The sequence below is a fragment of the Anomalospiza imberbis genome, chromosome 22, assembly GCF_031753505.1.
Source record: "Anomalospiza imberbis isolate Cuckoo-Finch-1a 21T00152 chromosome 22, ASM3175350v1, whole genome shotgun sequence".
Taxonomy (NCBI): Eukaryota; Metazoa; Chordata; class Aves; order Passeriformes; family Viduidae; genus Anomalospiza; species Anomalospiza imberbis.
The window spans coordinates 8,604,537-8,627,709 of NC_089702.1; the positions used below are offsets into that span (position 1 = coordinate 8,604,537).

The 23,173-nt window shown below is 57.3% G+C and overlaps 1 protein-coding gene across 1 annotated transcript; it reads right to left on the reverse strand.

The window, feature by feature from the left end:
- Positions 1-19: 19 nt before the first annotated feature.
- Positions 20-21,320, reverse strand: LOC137487029 (transcription factor CP2-like). The gene is given in 16 exon segments (XM_068212676.1): positions 20-638; positions 740-791; positions 1,008-1,150; positions 2,574-2,611; positions 2,613-2,681; positions 3,452-3,542; positions 6,333-6,426; positions 6,779-6,827; positions 9,068-9,156; positions 12,443-12,553; positions 14,006-14,158; positions 14,565-14,671; positions 14,736-14,841; positions 15,047-15,123; positions 18,178-18,329; positions 21,065-21,320. Coding segments are annotated over 16 exon segments (1,491 nt in total). The 5' UTR covers positions 21,187-21,320; the 3' UTR covers positions 20-600.
- Between the last annotated feature and the right edge of the window lie 1,853 nt (positions 21,321-23,173).

A 23,173-nucleotide genomic window follows, 5' to 3' on the forward strand; every position in this document is an offset into this window, starting at 1 on the left:
TTTTTTTTTTTTTTTTGCCTGAAACACCTGATGGGCTGAGGCTGGTATTACCTGGAGCATCCAAGCCTGAGGGATCTGGGGATCAACCTCCCACACCTGGGCAGATCCCTCACCTGGACACCTGCCCGGAGCCGCTTCAATCACTTCACATATTCAGCAGAAATAGCCAAATCTTTGCTTTTCTCCCCAAAACACGCAGCAACGTCCCCTCCCCTCCCCCCCACCCCGAGTCATTCCTTTATCCTCCAATTTTCCATAATTAAATCTGGATCTGGAATTCTTGATGACCTTATGAGACCACGTCGCACCTGCACACACCTGGAGGCAACACCTGTGCCAGGTGGGTGAGCACCTGGTGCCTCAGAGCTCCAGCAATGGAGCATCCTGTCCATGCCACGGGTCACCTGTGGCACGGGCTGCCAGGTGACCACACCTGCCGGCTCTCCAGAGGGTTTCCAGGTGTTCCCTGCGAGGGGGGTGGCCAGGTAACAACACCTGGGGGTGCCCAGATCTCTGCTCGTGTCCTCGTGCTGGGAGTGGAGGGTGTCCAGGTGCGCTGAGAGGCTGCAGGTGCTCCTCACCTGTCCCTCACCTGGCCCCCTATTTCAGGATGATGTGGTAGCTGTCGTTGGTTTCGGCTGCAAAGGAAGCCAAGGTCACCCCACAACAGGTGAGGGAAGGTGGGGTGGGGTGATCTGACCCAGGTGTGGCCCAAACAGAGCCCCAGGTACTCACACACCTTTCATGGTGTCCAGGACGAAGCAGGATTCATCCTGGAAGTTCTGGATCATCTGAAAAAAACCCCAAACAACAAAAATTTCGGGCTTTTTGGGAAGAATTGGGTTCCAAAGGGCTGGAGGTGGGAGTTTGGGTTGAGCTTTGGAAGCAGCAGCCAAAAATATTTTATTCCCTCCCTGGGCCCTTCCCAACACCTGCCCAGGTGACCCCTGGTGATCGTGTCCCCCAGGTGACCCTCCCAGGTGTGTCCTGGGGCAGGTGGGCGTTACCTCGTCGCTGACCAGCACGTGGATGCCCGTGGGTCCCTGTTTGTAGATCTGCTGGATCTGCTGGGCGGGCACCCGGAACAGCTGCGCCAGCTTCTCCGTCAGCTCAGCCGCCGTCAGCTCCTCCAGGTAAACGGCGTGGTAAACTGCAGGGGAGCACGGCCTCACACCTGCCCAGGTGTGCCCCCACAGCCAGCCAGGGCTGGGCCCAGCCTGGGCACCCAGGGACCTGCCTGGCACCGTGTCCTGCCTGGCACCCGTGTCCTGCCTGGCACCGTGTCCTGCCTGGCACCTGTGTCCTGCCTGCCATTTCCACACCTGGCCCCAAAAACCTCCCAGGGTCACCTGAGCAGCAGCACCTGGACTCTTGCAGGTGGGTTTGGTGCCCAGCAGGATGGGAATGCTGACAAAGCAGCCCCTCCCAGCCCTCCCCAGGTACTGGGGGAAGCAGCCAGGTGTTCCCAATTCCGGCTCGGCACAGGTGAGATGCCAACACCTGTGTGGTGGCACAGAGGGAACTCTGCTGGGGGGGTGGCACTTTTTGGCACCTTGGCCTGAGGGGAGCAGGCACCCCCAGGTGTACAGAGGGCCCAGGTGAGCTCTGTGCCACAGGCCAGGGTACAGGTGAGGAGGGATCAGGGAGGGGAGGGGCTCCTGTGAGGGCACAGGTGATCTCAGGAGGGGGGGAGGGATGGGGCCATTGGGTGCTGAGCACCTGTGGGCAGGTGCTCTCCTGGAAATGGCTGCCAGCACATCCCTGTTTCCTCAACCCCCAGGTGTGATCCCTGCTCCCCCAGGTGTGATCCCTGCTCCCCAGGTGTGATCCCTGCTCCCCCAGGTGAGGCCCCTGCTCCCCAGGTGTGATCACTGCTCCCCCAGGTGTGGTCCCAGGTTCCAAATCCCCCCAGGTGTGGTCCCTGCTCCCCCAGGTGTGATCCCTGCTCCCCAGGTGTGACTTCTGCTCCCCCAGGTGTGGTCCCTGCTCCCCAGGTGTGATCCCTGCTCCCCCAGGTGTGATCCCTGCTCCCCAGGTGTGGTCCCTGCTCCCCCAGGTGTGGTCCCTGCTCCCCCAGGTGTGATTCCTGCTCCCCAGGTGTGGTCCCTGCTCCCCAGGTGTGATCCCTGCTCCCCCAGGTGTGGTCCCTGCTCCCCCAGGTGTGGTCCCTGCTCCTCAGGTGTAGTCCCTGCTACCCCAAGTGAGCTCCCTGTTCCCCCAGGTGTGGTCCCTGCTCCCAGTGTGACTCCTGCTCCCCCAGGTGAAATCCCTGCTCCCCAGGTGTGATCCCTGCTCCCCCAGGTGTGATCACTGCTCCCCCAGGTGTGTCCCAGGTTCCCAATCCCCCCAGTGTGATCCCTGCTCCCCCAGGTGTGATCCCTGCTCCCCCAGGTGTGATCACTGCTCCCCAGGTGTGGTCCCAGGTTCCCAATCCCCCCAGGTGTGGTCCCTGCTCCCCCAGGTGAGGCGCCTGCTCCCCAGGTGTGGTCCCTGCTCCCCAGGTGTGGTCCCAGGTTCCCAATCCCCCCAGGTGTGGTCCCTGCTCCCCCAGGTGAGCTCCCTGTCCCCCTCACCAAAGAAGGTGCCGCTGCTGCCGTCGCCGTCCTCGGTGCTCGTGCTGGGGGTCCCTCACCTGCTGGGACTCCTGGCACACGTAGATGGTCAGGCGGGGCCGCACCATCCTGGGACAGGTGAGGGTCACCTGGCGTTCCCACCCTGCCCAGCCCTCCCCTGCCAGGTGTCTCCAGGAGGAGCTGGATGAGCCCATCCCAGAGCAGAGCCCCTGTGGCTGCCTCCACCTGGCTGAGCCCCAGGTGTCCCCTCGGCGATCCTGGTCAGCATTCCCTGGAATTCCCACCTGGAGCGGCCTCCCCTGTCCCTGTCAGGTATGTGGTGATGCTTCCCAGGCATTCCCACCTGGACACTCTGTCCCTCCCAGCCTCCCAAAGTGCTTCAGGTGCGTTAAACCCCAGGGCAACCCCTGCTTTTTAGGGCAAGCTGTGAGGAACTTCCCCTTTTTGGGAACTTTTTGGGCAGGTCACAGGTGCAGACAGCTCCTGGACCACCAGGATCTCCTGGCTTGGGGCTCCAGTCCTGGATTCTCAAAGAATTCCCAATTCCTAATCCTTAATCCCTAATTCCTAATTCCCAATTCTCAATTCCCAATTCCCAATTCTCAATTCTCAATCCCTAATCCCTAATTCCTAATTCCCAATCCCTAATTCCCAATTCTCAATTCCCAGTTCCCAATCCCTAATTCCCAATTCCTCTCCCCTACCTGGACCTCCTTCCCCAAAGTTCCTCTAAATTCCTGACTCGGATGGGAAAAGGCTGGGCCAGGTGAGTCCCAGCCCCCCCAAAATGAGTCCTAACCCCCCCCAGGTGAGTCCCAGCCCCCCCAGGTGAATCCTGCCCCCCCCAGGTGTGTCCCAGCCCCCCAGGTAGGTCCCACCTGCCCTTGAGGGCGTTGAAGAGCCGGATGCCGTCGGCGGGGCCGCAGATCTGGATCACGTCCTCCCGCGTCAGCTTCAGCAGATCTGCTCCTGCCAAAGCCCCGGATTCACCCCAAATTCTCCCCAAATTCTCCCCGGATTCACCCCAAATTCTCCCCAGATTCACACCAAATTCACTCCAGATTCACCCCAAATTCACCCCAAGTCCACTCCAGATTCACTCCAAATTCTCCCCGGATTCACCCCAAATTCTCCCCAGATTCACACCAGATTCACCCCTAATTGTCCCCATATTCACCCCAAATTCACACCAGATTCACCCTGGATTCACCCCAAGTCCACCCCAGATTCACCCCAAGTCCACCCCAGATTCACTCCAAATTCTCCCTGGATTCCTGGATTCACACCAGATTCACCCCAAATTCTCCCCAGATTCACCCCAAATTCACCCCAGATTCACATCAAATTCACTCCAGATTCACCCTGGATTCACCCCAAGTCCACTCCAGATTCACTCCAAATCCTCCCCCGATTCACCCCAAATTCTCCCCGGATTCACCCCAAATTCTCCCCGGATTCAACCCAAATTCACCCCAAATTCTCCCCGGATTCACCCCAAATTCTCCCCAAATTCACCCCAGATTCTCCCCAAATCCACCCCAAATTCTCCCTGGATTCATCCCAATTTCCCCCCAGATTCCCCCCAGATTCACCCCAACTCCTCCTCTGTTTGCCCAGAACTGGAATTGTTCACCCGCTTTTCCTCAAAGCCAGCCTTTTCCAGCTTTGCTTTCCCTCAAATTATCATTTTTGGCTTTGTTTTCCCCAAACCAGTGTTTTTTCAACTTCATTTTTCCTAAAAGCAGAGTTTTCCACTTTGGTTTTCACAAAATCCCTATTTTCTAGCTCAGTTTTCTCAAAGTCCCTATTTTCCAGCTCACTTTTCCCCAAAATCATCACTTTTCACCCTTTTTTCCCCCTAAATCAACATTTTTTTCAGCTTCATTTTCCCCCAAATCATCATTTTTCAGCCCTATTTCCCCCAAATTCAACATTTTCCCCCCGTTTTCCCCTACATCTGCAATTTTCAGCTTGGTAACCCAAACCCAGCATTTTCCAGCTTTGTTTTCCCCCAGATCAGCAATTTTTGGCTTTATTTTTTCCCCAATTTGGCATTTTCCAGCTCAGTCTTCCCCAAAATCGCCATTTTCCAAGTTTGCTTTCCCCAAAATCAGCATTTTTTCACCTCCGTTTTCCACAAAATGAGGTTTTCACCTTCATTTTGCCATAATTGCCATTTTCATTGTTCCTAAAATCAGCATTTTCCTGCCCATTTGTGCCTGAATTCAAGATTTTTTACGTCTATTTTCCCCCAAATTGGCATTTTAAGTTTGTTTTCTTGGCCTTTTCAGCTGTTTTGCCCTAAATCAGCTTTTCCCCCAAATTCCCATTTTTCAGTTTCGTTGTCCCCAGACCAGCCATTTTCACCTCCTTTTCCCAAAAGTGGCTTTTTCCAGCTCTGTTTTCCCCAAAATCAGCCCCTCTGGTGTCACCTGTGCCAGGTGAGCCGGGGGAGGTGGTGCCAGGTGAGATGTTAGATTGGGTTAGAAAAGCAGGGATTTGGGAACGCTCACCTGGCCAGGGGAGGGGAGGGGAGGTCACCTGGCCCAGGTGAGAGGAGGTGACCTGGCCCAGGTGAGGAGAGATGACCTGGCCCAGGTGAGGGAAGGTGATCCAGCCCAGGTGAGGTGACCTGGCCCAGGTGAGGGAAGGTGATCCAGCCCAGGTGAGGTGACCTGGCCAGGTGAGGGGATGTGACCGAACCCAGGTGAGGAGAGGTGACCCAGCCCAGGTGAGGAAAGGTGACCCAGCCCAGGTGAGGAGAGGTGACCCAGCCCAGGTGAGGAAAGGTGACCCAGCCCAGGTGAGGGAAGGTGATCCAGCCCAGGTGAGGTGACCTGGCCAGGTGAGAGGAGGTGACCTGGCCAGGTGAGGTGACCTGGCCAGGTGAGGAGATGTGACCGAACCCAGGTGAGGGCAGGTGACCCAGCCCAGGTGGGGGAAGGTGACCTGGCCCAGGTGGGGGAAGGTGACCTGGCCCAGGTGAGGAGAGGTGACCTGGCCCAGGTGAGGTGACCTGGCCAGGTGAGGGCAGGTGACCCAGCCCAGGTGGGGGAAGGTGACCTGGCCCAGGTGAGGAAAGGTGACCCAGCCCAGGTGAGGAGAGGTGACCCAGCCCAGGTGAGGGAAGGTGATCCAGCCCAGGTGAGGTGACCTGGCCAGGTGAGAGGAGGTGACCTGGCCAGGTGAGAGGAGGTGACCTGGCCAGGTGAGGGGATGTGACCGAACCCAGGTGAGGAGAGGTGACCCAGCCCAGGTGAGGAAAGGTGCTCTGGCCCAGGTGAGGGCAGGTGACCTGGCCCAGGTGAGGGCAGGTGACCTGGCCCAGGTGAGGGGACGTGACCGAACCCAGGTGAGGTGACCTGACCCAGGTGAGAGGATGTGACCTGGCCCAGGTGAGGTGACGTGACCGAACCCAGGTGAGGGCAGGTGACCCAGCCCAGGTGGGGGAAGGTGACCTGGCCCAGGTGAGGGCAGGTGACCCAGCCCAGGTGAGGTGACCTGGCCCAGGTGAGGAGAGATGATCCAGCCCAGGTGAGGGAAGGTGACCGAATCCAGGTGAGGGGGGACGTGACCGAACCCAGGTGAGGGCAGGTGACCCAGCCAGGGTAAGGGCAGGTGACGTGGCCCAGGTGAGGGCAGGTGACCTGGCCCAGGTGAGGGGAGGTGACCCAGCCCAGGTGAGGTGACCTGGCCCAGGTGAGGTGACCTGGCTCAGGTGAGAGGAGGTGACCTGGCCCAGGTGAGGGCAGAACTCACCTGAGAAGTTCCTGAAGAGCCGTGAGAAGGTGGAGAAGCGGTTGCGGTGCAGCCACTGCTGCGCCTCCTGTGGGGTCCAGGTGGGCAGCAGCGTCTGGGGGGACATGGGGGGACACGGGTGCCGCCAGGTGACCTGGCTGACCAGGTCAGGTGTTTGCAGTCAGGCAGGGGGGCACAGGTGAGCTCAGGTGAGCTCAGGGTGGGTCAGCACAGGTGGGAATTGAAGTCCTGAGCAGGTGGGATGAGGTGACGACCTCAGAGGTGACCTGGAAGTGTTTCCAGGTGATGTGGAAGTGTTTCTGCTGAGGCACAGGTGAGCTCAGGGTGGGTCAGCAAGGTGGGAATTCCCCCCCAGGTGGGCACAGCGGGGCGTGGCCTCCAGGTGTTTGCAGACGACCCAAAGGGTTTGTGGAACCCCCCCAGGTGTTACCTGGGCAGGTACTTACGTCAGCCAGGGGCGCGGGGGGGTCGGGCTGGTGGCTCGGGGACCCACTGCTGGGGACAGAGGGACACGGGTCACTGGGATACTGGGGACACTGTGATACTGGGATACTGGGGACACTGGGACACGGATCACTAGGATACTGGGACATGGGTCACTGGGATACTGGGGACAGAGGGACACGGGTCACTGGGATACTGGGGACACTGGGACACGGGTCACTGGGATACTGGGGACACTGTGATACTGGGATACTGGGGACACTGGGACACGGATCACTGGGATACTGGGGACACTGGGACACGGGTCACTGGGATACTGGGGACACTGGGACACTGGGATACTGGGGACACTGGGATACTGGGATACTGGGGACACTGGGACACAGGTCACTGGGATACTGGGGACACGGGTCACTGGGATACTGGGATACTGGGTCATGGGTCACTGGGATACTGGGGACACTGGGACACGGGTCACTGGGATACTGGGGACACTGGGACACTGGGATACTGGGGACACTGTGATACTGGGATACTGGGATACTGGGGACACTGGGACACAGGTCAGTGGGATACTGGGGATACTGGGACATGGGTCACTGGGATACTGGGGACACTGTGACACTGGGATACTGGGGACACTGGGATACTGGGATACTGGGGACACTGGGACATGGGTCACTGGGATACTGGGGACACTGGGACATGGGTCACTGGGATAGTGGGGACACTGGGGACACTGGGACACTGGGATACTGGGGACACTGGGACACGGGTCACTGGGATACTGGGGACACTGGGACACTGGGATACTGGGATACTGGGGACACTGGGACATGGGTCACTGGGATACTGGGGACACTGGGACATGGGTCACTGGGATACTGGGGACACTGTGACACTGGGATACTGGGATACTGGGACATGGGTCACTGGGATACTGGGGACACTGGGACATGGGTCACTGGGATAGTGGGGACACTGGGGACACTGGGACACTGGGATACTGGGGACACTGGGACACGGGTCACTGGGATACTGGGGACACTGGGACATGGGTCACTGGGATACTGGGGACACTGGGATACTGGGGACACTGGGACACGGGTCACTGGGATACTGGGGACACTGGGACACGGGTCACTGGGATACTGGGGACACTGGGGACACTGGGACACGGGTCACTGGGATACTGGGGACACTGGGACACGGGTCACTGGGATACTGGGGACACTGGGACATGGGTCACTGGGATACTGGGGACACTGGGACACTGGGATACTGGGATAGTGGGGACACTGGGACACGGGTCACTGGGATACTGGGGACACTGGGACACAGGTCACTGGGACATGGGATACTGGGGACATGGGTCACTGGGGACACTGGGATACTGGGACATGGGTCCCCGGGATACTGGGGACACTGGGACACTGGGACACGGGACACTGGGACACGGGACACTGGGACACTGGGGACACTGGGACACTGGGGACACTGGGGGCACTGTAACTGGGCACTGGGATCACTGGACATTGGGATCACTGTCATACTGGGATACCTGTCAGACTGGGACACCTGTCCCAGCAGGTACTGGGGTCACTGGGGTACTGGGGTCACTGTCCCAGTGGGACACTGGTGCCATTGTCACTGGATGGCACTGGGGTGTCACTGGGGTCACTGGGATGGCACTGTGGTTACTGGGATAACAGTGAGATGATACTGGGGTGATACTGGGGTCACTGGGGTGGCACTGGGGTCACTGGGATGGCATCAGGATGGCACTGGGTCACTGGGGTGGCACTGGTGTCACTGGGGTGGCACTGGGATGGCACTGGGGTGTCACTGGTGTCACTGGGGTGGCACTGGGGTGTCACTGGTGGAACTAGGATGGCACTGGGGTGTCACTGGTGGCACTGGGATGGCACTGGGATGTCACTGGTAGCACTGGGGTGGCACTGGGATGGCACTGGGATGGCAGTGGTGGCACTGGGGTGTCACTGGGGTGGCACTGGGATGGCACTGGTGTCACTGGGATGGCACTGGGGTGTCACTGGTGTCACTGGGATGGCACTGGGGTGTCACTGGTGGCACTGGGATGGCACTGGTGTCACTGGGGTGGCACTGGGGTGGCACTGGGATGGCACTGGGATGGCACTGGGGTGTCACTGGTGGCACTGGGGTGGCACTGGGGTGTCACTGGTGTCACTGGGGTGGCACTGGGGTGGCACTGGGATGGCACTGGTGCCACCACCCCCCAGTCCCAGTACTCCCAGTTTCCCGGCACTCACCCGTCCCCGATGGAGAAGCTGCTGTGGGAGCTGTTGAAGCCGGGGGACGGCGCGTTGGGCACGTAGGTGACCTCGGGCCAGGGCGAGCACTGCGGGCACGCCAGGTGAGCTCAGGGGTGCCTGGGCTGCACCTGCACACACCTGCACACACCTGCACACACCTGCACACACCTGTACACACCTGCACACACCTGCACACACCTGTACACACCTGCACACACCTGCACACAGCTGAACACACCTGTACACAGCTGAACACAGCTGAACACACCTGTACACACCTGCACGCAGCTGAACACACCTGCACACACCTGCACGCAGCTGAACACACCTGCACACACCTGCACGCAGCTGCACACACCTGTACACACCTGCACACAGCTGAACACAGCTGTACACACCTGTACACACCTGCACACACCTGTACACAGCTGTACACACCTGCACACAGCTGAACACACCTGCACACACCTGTACACAGCTGAACACAGCTGAACACAGCTGCACACACCTGCACAAAGCTGAACACAGCTGCACACACCTGTACACAGCTGTACACAGCTGCACACAGCTGTACACAGCTGAACACACCTGCACACACCTGTACACAGCTGAACACACCTGTACACACCTGTACACAGCTGAACACAGCTGAACACAGCTGAACACACCTGCACACACCTGCACACAGCTGTACACACCTGCACATAGCTGAACACAGCTGAACACACCTGCACACACCTGCACACAGCTGAACACACCTGCACACACCTGTACACAGCTCCACACAGCTGTACACACCTGCACACACCTGTACACACCTGCACACAGCTGAACACAGCTGAACACAGCTGTACACACCTGCACACACCTGTACACAGCTGCACACACCTGTACACACCTGCACGCAGCTGCACACACCTGTACACACCTGCACACAGCTGAACACAGCTGTACACACCTGTACACACCTGCACACACCTGTACACAGCTGTACACACCTGCACACAGCTGAACACACCTGCACACACCTGTACACAGCTGAACACAGCTGCACACACCTGCACAAAGCTGAACACAGCTGCACACACCTGTACACAGCTGTACACAGCTGCACACAGCTGTACACAGCTGAACACACCTGTACACAGCTGCACACACCTGTACACAGCTGTACACAGCTGCACACACCTGTACACAGCTGTACACACCTGCACACACCTGTACACAGCTGTACACACCTGCACGCAGCTGCACACACCTGTACACAGCTGAACACAGCTGAACACACCTGCACACACCTGAACACAGCTGCACACACCTGTACACACCTGCACACACCTGTACACAGCTGTACACACCTACACACAGCTGAACACAGCTGAACACACCTGCACACACCTGTACACAGCTGAACACACCTGTACACACCTGAACACACCTGTACACACCAGCACACAGCTGAACACAGCTGAACACACCTGCACACAGCTGAACACAGCTGAACACACCTGCACACACCTGAACACACCTGTACACACCTGCTCACAGCTGAACACAGCTGCACACACCTGTACACAGCTGAACACAGCTGAACACACCTGCACACACCTGAACACAGCTGAACACACCTGTACACAGCTGAACACACCTGTACACAGCTGTACACACCTGCACACAGCTGAACACACCTGCACACACCTGAACACAGCTGTACACACCTGCACACAGCTGAACACACCTGCACACACCTGAACACAGCTGTACACACCTGCACACAGCTGAACACAGCTGAACACAGCTGAACACACCTGCACACACCTGTACACAGCTGAACACACCTGCACACAGCTGAACACAGCTGAACACACCTGCACACAGCTGCACACAGCTGTACACACCTGCACACACCTGAACACAGCTGAACACAGCTGACCACAGCTGAACACACCTGCACACAGCTGAACACACCTGCACACACCTGCACACAGCTGTACACACCTGTACACAGCTGAACACAGCTGTACACACCTGCACACAGCTGAACACACCTGCACACACCTGTACACAGCTCCACACAGCTGCACACACCTGCACACACCTGTACACACCTGTACACACCTGCACACAGCTGAACACACCTGCACACACCTGAACACAGCTGCACTCAGCTGCACACACCTGTACACACCTGCACACACCTGTACACACCTGCACACACCTGTACACAGCTGCACACACCTGCACACAGCTAGAATCATGCACGCACCTGGGACTGTACCTGCACTGCACATACCTGGAACCACACACACACCTGGGACTGCATCTGTACACACCTGAACTGCACACACACAACTGGTCTGTACCTGTACACACCTGGGACTACACCTGCACACACCTGCACTGCACACACACACCTGCACACACCTGGTCTGTACTTGTACACACCTGTTCTGTACCTGCACACACCTGCACTGCACACACACACCTGCACACACCTGGACCCACACACACACCTGCACTGCTCACACACACCTGCACACACCTGGGCTGCACCTGCACACACCTGCACTGCACACACACACCTGTACACACCTGGGACTGCCCCTGCACACACCTGCACTGCACACACACACCTGGTCTGTACCTGTACACACCTGGGACTGCACCTGCACACACCTGCACTGCACACACACACCTGCACACACCTGGTCTGTACTTGTACACACCTGTTCTGTACCTGCACACACCTGGGCTGCACACACACACCTGGTCTGTACCTGTACACACCTGGGACTGCACCTGCACACATCTGCACTGCACACACACACCTGGTCTGTACCTGTACACACCTGGGACTACACCTGCACACATCTGCACTGCACACACCTTGGCTGCACCTGCACACACCTGCACTGCACACACACACCTGTACACACCTGGGACTGCACCTGCACACACCTGCACTGCACACACACACCTGGTCTGTACCTGTACACACCTGGGACTGCACCTGCACACACACACCTGCACACACCTGGTCTGTACTTGTACACACCTGTACCTGTACACACCTGCACTGCACACATACACACACACCCTCACACACCGACCTGGGACTATACCTGTACATACCTGGGACTGTACCTGCACACAGCTGCACTGCACACACACATCTGGACCCACTCATACCTCCAACCCCACACACCTGGCCCTGCACACACCTGCCCAGCTCAGGTCAATGATGTCCTCAAAGCCCTTTTTCTGGTACAAAAGCACCTTCTCTTTTGCCTGGCAGGTATGAACACCTTGAGCCAAGCTCTCAGAGCAGCACAGCCCTGCTCCCTGGCAGCCAGGTGAGGCAGGTGAGCTCACCTCGGTGAGGATGGTGGTCTCGTAGGAGGGCTGGTACTTCTCCTTCTCGTGGGGCGTTCGCTTCTCCATCTTCTCCCGATCCGTCTTCTGCTTCCGGTCGGCTCCTTTGGGCTGGAAAGGGGACAAGCCAGGACAGGTGTGTGGGGACTCAGGTGGCACAGGTGACTCAGCCCTCTTGGTGCTTGGCAGAAGGAAAAAGAGTCTGGGGAGAAGCTTGACCTGAGGGACTCGTCTGCAGGGACAGGGGTGTGACCACCTGTAACACCTATAACACCTGGACACACTTGTAACCACCTGGACACACCTGTAACACCTGAACACACCTGTAACCCCCTGGAGACACCTGTAACACCTGAACACACCTGTAACCACCTGGAGACACCTGTAACCACCTGGAGACACCTGTAACACCTGAACACACCTGTAACCACCTGAACATAGGTGTAACCCCCTGGAGACACCTGTAGCACCTGAACACACCTGTAACCACCTGGAGACACCTGTAACACCTGAACACACCTGTAACCCCCTGGAGACACCTGTAACACCTGAACACACCTGTAACCACTTGAATACACCTGTATCCACCTGAACATAATTGTAACCATCTGAATACATCTGTAACCCCCTGGAGACACCTGTAACACCTGAACATACCTGTAACCACTTGAACACATCTGTAACACCTGAACATACCTGTAACCACCTGGAGACACCTGTAACACCTGAACACAACTGTAACCACCTGGAGACACCTGTAACCACCTGAACATACCTGTAACCACCTGGAGACACCTGTAACACCTGAACACAACTGTAACCACCTGGAGACACCTGTAACCAACTGGAGACACCTGTAACCTCCTGGAGATACCTGTAACACCTGAACATACCTGTAATCCCCTGGAGACATTTGTAACCACCTGAATACACCTGTAACCACCTGGAGACACCTGTAACCACCTGAATACACGTGTAACCCCCTGAACACACCTGAGTTGTGTCTTCTGCATCACCCACGTAGGAGATGGCATTTTGGGGGACAAACTGCACCTGGACACGAGGTCACAGGGTTGGCCTTGACTTTGCCACACCTTGAACACCTGGGCCCCTTCTCCACCCAAAATGGAGGAGTTTCCACTCAAATCCCATGGGAAGCACAGACGTGGAACCTCCACAGGTATCCAGGTGTTCTCCTTGGCAGATCCCTGAAGAAATTCCCTTAAACTTGGCTGTACCTGCACTCACAGGTGAAGGAATTTGGCCCAGGTAGACCAGGGGAGGGCAGAGCAGGTCCCCAAACCCCACCGACCCCCCTGAGGTGAACAGGTGAGAAAAGAGGAGCCGCGCTGAGGTTCTGGGGGTGTTGCAGGTGGGATGGAGTCACGGGCACCCCGAGGTGTGACCACAGTGGGAACGACCCCTCCCTGCACCTGCACCACCTGCGCCACCAGGCTGGGGCTGTTATTCCTAAAGGTGGGAGGTTTTGGAGGCACCAGCAGCCCCCAGTACAAACTGGGACAGACCCTCAGGTGAGCCCAGGTGGGAGGGGCCAGCAGGTACCTTGAACACCTTGATCTGGCAGCTGGCGGAGTGCAGGTGCTCCGTGTACTCCCCGCTCTCGTTCTCCCTGAAGGTGTCGATCTGCACGCGGAAGGGAACGCCCTTCTCCCCGCCGTGCTTGCGCAGCGTGAACTCCGTGCTGATGCAGTGCACCTGGGGACAGGTGAGCTTCCTGTGGGACAGAGCCCACCTGTCCCTCACCTGGATGTGGGACAGAGCCCACCTGTCCTCACCTGGATGAAGAACAGAGCCCACCTTTCCCTCACCTGGCTGTGAGGCACTGCCCACCTGTCCCTCACCTGGCTGTGAGGCACTGACCACCTGTCCTCACCTGGATGTGAGACAGAGCCCACCTTGTCCTCACCTGGGTGTGGGACAGAGCCCACCTGTCCTCACCTGGATGAAGAACAGAGCCCACCTTTCCCCCACCTGGCTGTGAGGCACTGCCCACCTGTCCCTCACCTGGCTGTGAGGCACTGCCCACCTGTCCTCACCTGGATGAGGGACAGAACCCACCTTGTCCTCACCTGGATGAGGGACAGAGCCCACCTGTCCTCACCTGGATGAAGACTGACGTCCTCTTGGACGGATCCCACAGGAATTCCACGGTGTTCAGCTGCGTCGGGTTCGCGCGGGGGTCGATGATCCCCACGGACATCGGGATATCTGTGGGGGGAACAGGTGAGGCCCACCTGGGACCTCCCAGCTGCCCCAGCCAGGTGCGACTCACCTATGTCCAGGATCCTGTCGCCAGGTCTGTTCCACCTCCAGCCCTCCAGCTGCTGGTGCTCCGTGTACTGCAGCCGCCGGTCATGGAAAACCACCCGGAAGATGCTCTGGGGAAGGGGGAAACATCACCTGGAGCTGCCCTGGCACACCTGGCCAGATGTGCAGCCCTTCCCTGGGCCAAAAAGGGGCAAAGGGAACCACCCTCCTCCTCCAAGCAGGTATATCTCCCAGCCCCACCCAGCTGCAGGGCCCCGGAGGGCACCTGGCTGGCATGGGCACACCTGGCCAGGGGCACCTGTGCTCTCTGCTCACCTTGACCAGCTTCCCGTTGATCTCGGGCAGCTCCCCGAGTTTCCTGTTGTCCAACATCCGGATCTCGTAGGACTGACCTGGGGGCAGGAGGGCACCTGAGGTTTTTCTGTCACCCGTATCTGTCACCTGAGCTCCTTTTCATTTGGGGTCCCACCAACCCAGACCTTCCAGTTGTACCTGAAAGCAGCAGGTATAGCCTGAACCTGTAACTGCCATCCCGCAGTGCTGCCCAGCACACACCTGTACAGATACACCTCACAGCTGTACAGATACACCTTACACATACAGATACACCTTACACACACCTGTAACCACCCTGCACACACCTGTACAGATACACCTTACACACACCGGTACAGATACACCTCACACCTGTACAGACACACCTTACACACACCTGTAACCACCCTCCACACACCTGTACAGATACACCTCACACCTGTACAGATACACCTTACACATACAGATACACCTTACACACACCTGTAACCACCCTACACACACCTGTACAGATACACCTTACACCTGTACAGACACACCTTACACACACCTGTAACCACCCTGCACACACCTGTACAGATACACCTTACACACACCGGTACAGATACACCTCACACCTGTACAGATACACCTTACACACACCTGTAACCACCCTGCACACACCTTTAGAGACACACCTTACACACACCTGTACAGATACACCTCACACCTGTACAGATACACCTCACACACACCTGTAATCCTCTGCACACACCTGTACAGATACACCTTACACATACCTGTACAGATACACCTCACACCTGTACAGATACACCTCACACACACCTGTAATCCTCTGCACACACCTGTACAGATACACCTTACACGCACCGGTACAGATACACCTCACACCTGTACAGACACACCTTACACACACCTGTAACCACCCTCCACACATCTATACAGATACATCTTACACATACCTGTACAGATATGCATCACACCTGTACAGATACACCTTACACACACCTGTAATCCTCTGCACACACCTGTACAGATACACCTCACACCTGTACAGATACACCTTACACACACCTGTAACCACCCTGCACACACCTGTACAGACACACCTGTACAGATATACCTTACACACACCTGTAACCTCCCTGCACACAGCTGTACAGATACACCTTACATACACCTGTACAGATATACCTTACACACACCTGTAACCACCTTGTACACTTGCATCCACCCTACCCACACCTGTACAGATATACCTTACACACACCTGTAACCACCTTGTACACTTGCATCCACCCTACCCACACCTGTACAGATACACCTTACACACACCTGTAACCACCCTGCACACACCTGTACAGACACACCTTACACACACCTGTACAGATACACCTCACACCTGTACAGATACACCTCACACACACCTGTAATCCTCTGCACACACCTGTACAGACACACCTTACACATACCTGTACAGATACACCTCACACCTGTACAGATACACCTCACACACACCTGTAACCACCCTCCACACATCTATACAGATACATCTTACACATACCTGTACAGATACACCTCACACCTGTACAGATACACCTCACACACACCTGTAACCACCCTGCACACACCTGTACAGATACACCTTACACGCACCGGTACAGATACACCTCACACCTGTACAGACACACCTTACACACACCTGTAACCACCCTGCACACACCTGTACAGATACACCTTACACGCACTGGTACAGATACACCTCACACCTGTACAGACACACCTTACACACACCTGTAACCACCCTCCACACATCTATACAGATACATCTTACACATACCTGTACAGATATGCATCACACCTGTACAGATACACCTTACACACACCTGTAATCCTCTGCACACACCTGTACAGATACACCTCACAGCTGTACAGATACACCTCACAGCTGTACAAATACACCTTACACACACCTGTAACCACCCTGCACACACCTGTACAGACACACCTGTACAGATATACCTTACATACACCTGTAACCACCCTGCACACAGCTGTACAGATACACCTTACATACACCTGTACAGATATACCTTACACACACCTGTAACCACCTTGTACACTTGCATCCACCCTACCCACACCGGTACAGATACACCTTACACACACCTGTAACCACCCTGCACACACCTTTAGAGACACACCTTACACACACCTGTACAGATACACCTCACACCTGTACAGATACACCTTACACACACCTGTAACCACCCTGCACACACCTGTACAGACACACCTTACACATACCTGTACAGATACACCTCACACCTGTACAGACACACCTTACACACACCTGCAACCACCCTCCACACACCTGTACAGACACACCTTACACATACCTGTACAGATATACCTTACACACACCTGTAATCACCTTGTACACCTGCATCCACCCTACCCACACCTCTACAGATACACCTTACACACACTTGTCATTCTCTGCACACACCTGTACAGATACACCTCACACCTGTACAGATACACCTTAAACACACCTGTAATCCTCTGCACACACCTATACAGATACATCTTACACACACCTGTAACCACCCTGCACACACATTTAGATACACACCTTACACACACCTGTACAGATACACCTCACACCTGTACAGATACACCTTAAACACACCTGTAATCCTCTGCACACACCTATACAGATACATCTTACACACACCTGTAACCACCCTGCACACACATTTAGATACACACCTTACACACACCTGTACAGATACACCTCACACCTGTACAGATACACCTTACACACACCTGTAATCCTCTGCACCCACCTGTACAGATACATCTTACACAACCTGCAACCACCCTGCACACACCTGTATAGATACACCTTACACACACCTGTATCCACCCTGCACACACCTGTTACCACCTTTAACCTGGTGAACCCCCCAGGTGACTCCTGCTCCACCTGGGCAGAGCACAGCCAGGTGCAGGCACTGCCACCTCCCAAAAATCAGCAATTTCCCCTGGGAAATGACAACTTCCACAGGCTGAACGCTCCTGCTCAGGTGCTTCCCAGAGGTACCTGTGCAGGGCAGGTGTGGCCTCACCTTGGTTGAGGTAGGTGAGGGTCTCGTCGTGCAGCTTGACGGCGGGGGAGGTGGCGGCGCACAGCACGTACTGGAAGGGCAGCAGCTTGTCCTGGTTCTCCGGGGGCAAGCTGGACTCCTCCTGCTTGAAGATGGGCAGAGCCAGGACGTCGCTGCGGAGACGGGGAGAGAGTCACCTGAGACAGGTGAGCTGGGGGAGGTCAGGGAATCCTTCCGTCCAACCTGGGCCTTGGCACCTGGAGGAAGAGCCCCACCAGAAACCTGGCTCTGCCTCTGGACCCTGCCTGAGCCCAGGGCTCCAGGTGTGCCCTGAACATCTGGCCTCAGGTGCTCACCTGAAATACACCTGTGGCCATCTGAACACACCTGCCAGCACCTGGGGTACCCCCGCAAGCACTCCTAATCCTGCCTCCAGCCACTACAACAACCACAATTCCAGCTGTAACTCCAGGCCTGCTCCTTCCCTACTCCAACCAGAGCTCCGGCCCAACTGCATCCCAAATCCATCCCAAATCCATCCCAAATCCATCCTGAATCCATCCCTACTGCATCCCGAATCCATCCTGAATCCATCCCTACTGCATCCCAAATCCATCCCTACTGCATCCCAAATCCATCCTGAATCCATCCCTACTGCATCCCGAATCCAACCCAAATCCATCCCTACTGCATCCCAAATCCATCCCGAATCCATCCCAAATACATCCTGAATCCATCCCGAATCCATCCTGAATCCATCCCAAATACATCCTGAATCCATCCCGAACCCATCCTGAATCCATCCTGAATCCATCCCGAATCCATCCCAAATACATCCTGAATCCATCCCGAATCCATCCTGAATCCATCCCAAATACATCCTGAATCCATCCCGAATCCATCCTGAATCCATCCCAAATACATCCTGAATCCATCCCGAATCCATCCTGAATCCATCCCAAATCCATCCCGAATCCATCCTGAATCCATCCCTACTGCATCCCAAATCCATCCTGAATCCATCCCAAATCCATCCCTACTGCATCCCAAATCCATCCCGAATCCATCCCTACTGCATCCCAAATCCATCCCGAATCCATCCCAGCTTTATCCCAACTGCATCCCGAATCCATCCCAGCTTTATCCCAACTGCATCTCGAATCCATTCCAAATCCATCCCAGCTCCAGCCCAACTGCATCCCGAATCCATCCCAAATGCATCCTGAATCCATCCCGAATCCATCCCAAATCCATCCCTACTGCATCCCAAATCCATCCTGAATCCATCCCTACTGCATCCCGAATCCAACCCAAATCCATCCCTACTGCATCCCAAATCCATCCCGAATCCATCCCAAATACATCCTGAATCCATCCCGAATCCATCCTGAATCCATCCCAAATACATCCTGAATCCATCCCGAACCCATCCTGAATCCATCCTGAATCCATCCCGAATCCATCCCAAATACATCCTGAATCCATCCCGAATCCATCCTGAATCCATCCCAAATACATCCTGAATCCATCCCGAATCCATCCTGAATCCATCCCAAATACATCCTGAATCCATCCCGAATCCATCCTGAATCCATCCCAAATCCATCCCGAATCCATCCTGAATCCATCCCTACTGCATCCCAAATCCATCCTGAATCCATCCCAAATCCATCCCTACTGCATCCCAAATCCATCCCGAATCCATCCCTACTGCATCCCAAATCCATCCCGAATCCATCCCAGCTTTATCCCAACTGCATCCCGAATCCATCCCAGCTTTATCCCAACTGCATCTCGAATCCATTCCAAATCCATCCCAGCTCCAGCCCAACTGCATCCCGAATCCATCCCAAATGCATCCTGAATCCATCCCGAATCCATCCCAAATCCATCCCAAATCCATCCCTACTGCATCCCGAATCCATCCCAGCTTTATCCCAAGTGCATCTCGAATCCATTCCAAATCCATCCAGAATCCATCCCAAATCCATCCCTACTGCATCCCGAATCCATCCCTACTGCATTCCAAATCCATCCCGAATCCATCCCAAATCCATCCCGAATCCATCCCAAATCCGTCTCTGCTGCATCCCGAACCCATCCCAACCCCAAATGCAGCTCGGGGCATTACTTCAGCCGTAATTCCAATTCCAACTCTCCCCCAGCCCCAACCCCAATTCCACCCCAACGCCCCCAGTTCCCCCCTTGGTGCCCCAACTTCGGCGCAGTTCAGGGATCCCCATGCCCCTGGCACCCCCTGCCGTTCCGGGGACCCCCGGAGATTTTGGGATTCTCCCAGATATTCTGGGGACCCCTGGAGATTTTGGGATCCCCCCAGAGATTTTGGAATCGCCACTGGGGATTTGAGATCCCTCATGGAGATCCTGGGGAACCCGCAGGATTCTGGGGACCCCTGGAGATTTTGGGGTTTCCCTTGGAGATTCTGGGGACTCCTGGAGATTCTGGGATTCCCCCAGATATTCTGGGGACCTCCTGAGAGTTTGGGATGCCCCCGAGATTCTGGGGACCCCTGGAGATTTTGGGATCCCCCAGATATTCTGGGGACCCCCAGAGATTTTGGAATCGCCACCGGGGATTTGAGATCCCTCATGGAGATCCTGGGGAACCCGCGGGATTCTGGGGACCCCTGGAGATTTTGGGGTTTCCCTTGGAGATTCTGGGGACTCCTGGAGATTTTGGGGTTTCCCTTGGGGGTTCTGGGGATCCACGGAGATTTTGGGGTGCCTCTGGCTATTCCGGGGTCCCCTCCTGCTTCGGGTGCCGGTGCTGAGGCGCTACCCGACGTCTTCAACCTCCAGCTCATTTTGGGGCTCCCCCACTCCCTGCACGGCCCCTGCCTTCCCCGGGATGTTTTGGGGTGCCCTGTGAGTTTTGGGGTCCCCGGTACCTCATGCTGTAGGCGCCGGCGCCGAGCTCCTGCCCGATGCCCGAGAGGCTGGCGTCGAAATCCTGCACCAGCCCCGACTCGATCACCTCGTCCGCCAGCGGCAGCTTCAGCGCCCACGCCATGGCCCCGAGGCACCCCAAAAACGGCTGCCGGGTCACCCCCAAAGACGGGGGGTCCTCAGGGTCACCCCCCAGAAAAGGGGGTCGTCGTGGTCGCTCCAAAAACAGGGGGTCTTTGGGACACCCCAAAAATGGGGGAGTCAGGGGCTACTCAGAAGTGGGGGTGTCTTGGGAACACGGCAAAAGCGGGGGTATGGGGCACCCCCAAACGTGCGGGTCCTTGGGGTCGCCCCAAAAAGGGGCTTGCAGGGGTTCCTCCAAAACCAGGGGGTCTTGGGGTCACCCCCAAACCGATGGGCCTCAGGGTCACCCCAAAACAGTCTTCAGTGTCACCCCAAAAATGGGGTTCCTCAGAGTCACGCACAACCCAGGGGCTCCTCGGGGCACCCCAACACCTCCCCCTGATTTCTGGGGGTACCAAAGCCCCCCAAAGCTCTTGAGGACCGTCTCTTGAAGTGACTGATTTGGGGACCCCCAAACCCCGCTACCACAGGCGAATGAACCCCAAAACCCAGTGACACCCCCGAGGCTGCACCCCGCCCTTGGAGCGCCTCAAAGGGACACCTCGGGGGACCCCAAAACCCCTGAGAGGCGGCACCGCCGGGGGGCCCCGAGCTCTACAGACCAACCCCAAGGGCTGCACCAGGGGGACCCCAAAATCCTGCACTCCACTGCAGGGGCTGCACCCAAGGGGACCCCAAAATCCTACACTGCCCTTCAGGGGCTGCACCCAAAGGGACCCCAAAATCCTGCACTCCCCTTCAGGGGCTGCACCCAAGGGGACCCCAAAATCCTGCACTCCCCTGCAGGGGATGCACCCAAAGGGACCCCAAAATGCTGCACTGCCCTTCAGGGGCTGCACCCAAAGGGACCCCAAAATCCTGCACTCCCCTCCAGGGGCTGCACCCAAAGGGACCCCAAAATCCTGCACTCCCCTCCAGGGGCTGCACCCAAAGGGACCCCAAAATCCTGCACTCCCCTCCAGGGGCTGCACCCAAAGGGACCCCAAAATCCTGCACTCCCCTGCAGGGGATGCACCCAAAGGGACCCCAAAATCCTGCACTGCCCTTCAGGGGCTGCACCCGCGGGGACCGCCCCAATCCAGGCCAGGACCCCCCAGTCCGGGCCGGGACCCTCAATCCGAGCCGGGACCCCCAATCCGGGCCGGGACCCCCCGATCCGAACCGGGACCCCCAATCCGGGCCGGGACCCTCTGATCCGAGCCGGGACCCCCAATCCAAGCCGGGACCCCCCAGTCCGGGCCGGGACCCCCAATCCGGGCCGGGACCCCCAATCCGGGCCGGGACCCCCCGATCCGAGCGGGGACCCCCAATCCAGGCCGGGACCCCCCAATCCAGGCCGGGACCCCCAGTCCGAGCCGGGACCCCCAATCCGGGCCGGGACCCCCAATCCAGGCCGGGACCCCCAATCCGGGCCGGGACCCCCAATCCAAGCCGGGACCCCCAATCCGGGCCGGGACCCCCAATCCAAGCCGGGACCCCCAATCCGGGCCGGGACCCCCTGATCCAAGCCGGGACCCCCCAGTCCGGGCCGGGACCCCCAGTCCGGGCCCGCCCCCGCTCCGGGCCGGGACCCCCAAACGCGCCGCTCCGCCAAGATGGAGGCGGAGGCCCCACCCCCGCCGCTGGGAGGGCGGCCCCGCCCCTCCGCCGCGCTCAGCCAATGGGACCGGGAGGTGCCGCGTGACGGCCGGCGAAAGCAACCAATAGAGAGCTTCGCGCCGGGCAGGCCGCTCGGGGATTGGCTGGGGGGCGCGGCCGTGGCGGCGTGCGGCGCCGGGCTGTGCGCGGCGCCTCCCGCGGGGCCGCGGGTTCGAGTCCCGCTCCTGCCCCTGCGCCGGCCGCCGGCGAGGGCCGAGCAGGATGAAGGACCCCGCGCCCCCCTCAAATCCTGAAAAAAGGGGAAAGGAAAAGAAAAAAGAAAAATACTGTTTATTTCACACCACTACATCAAGTGCATCAGTCTGCCG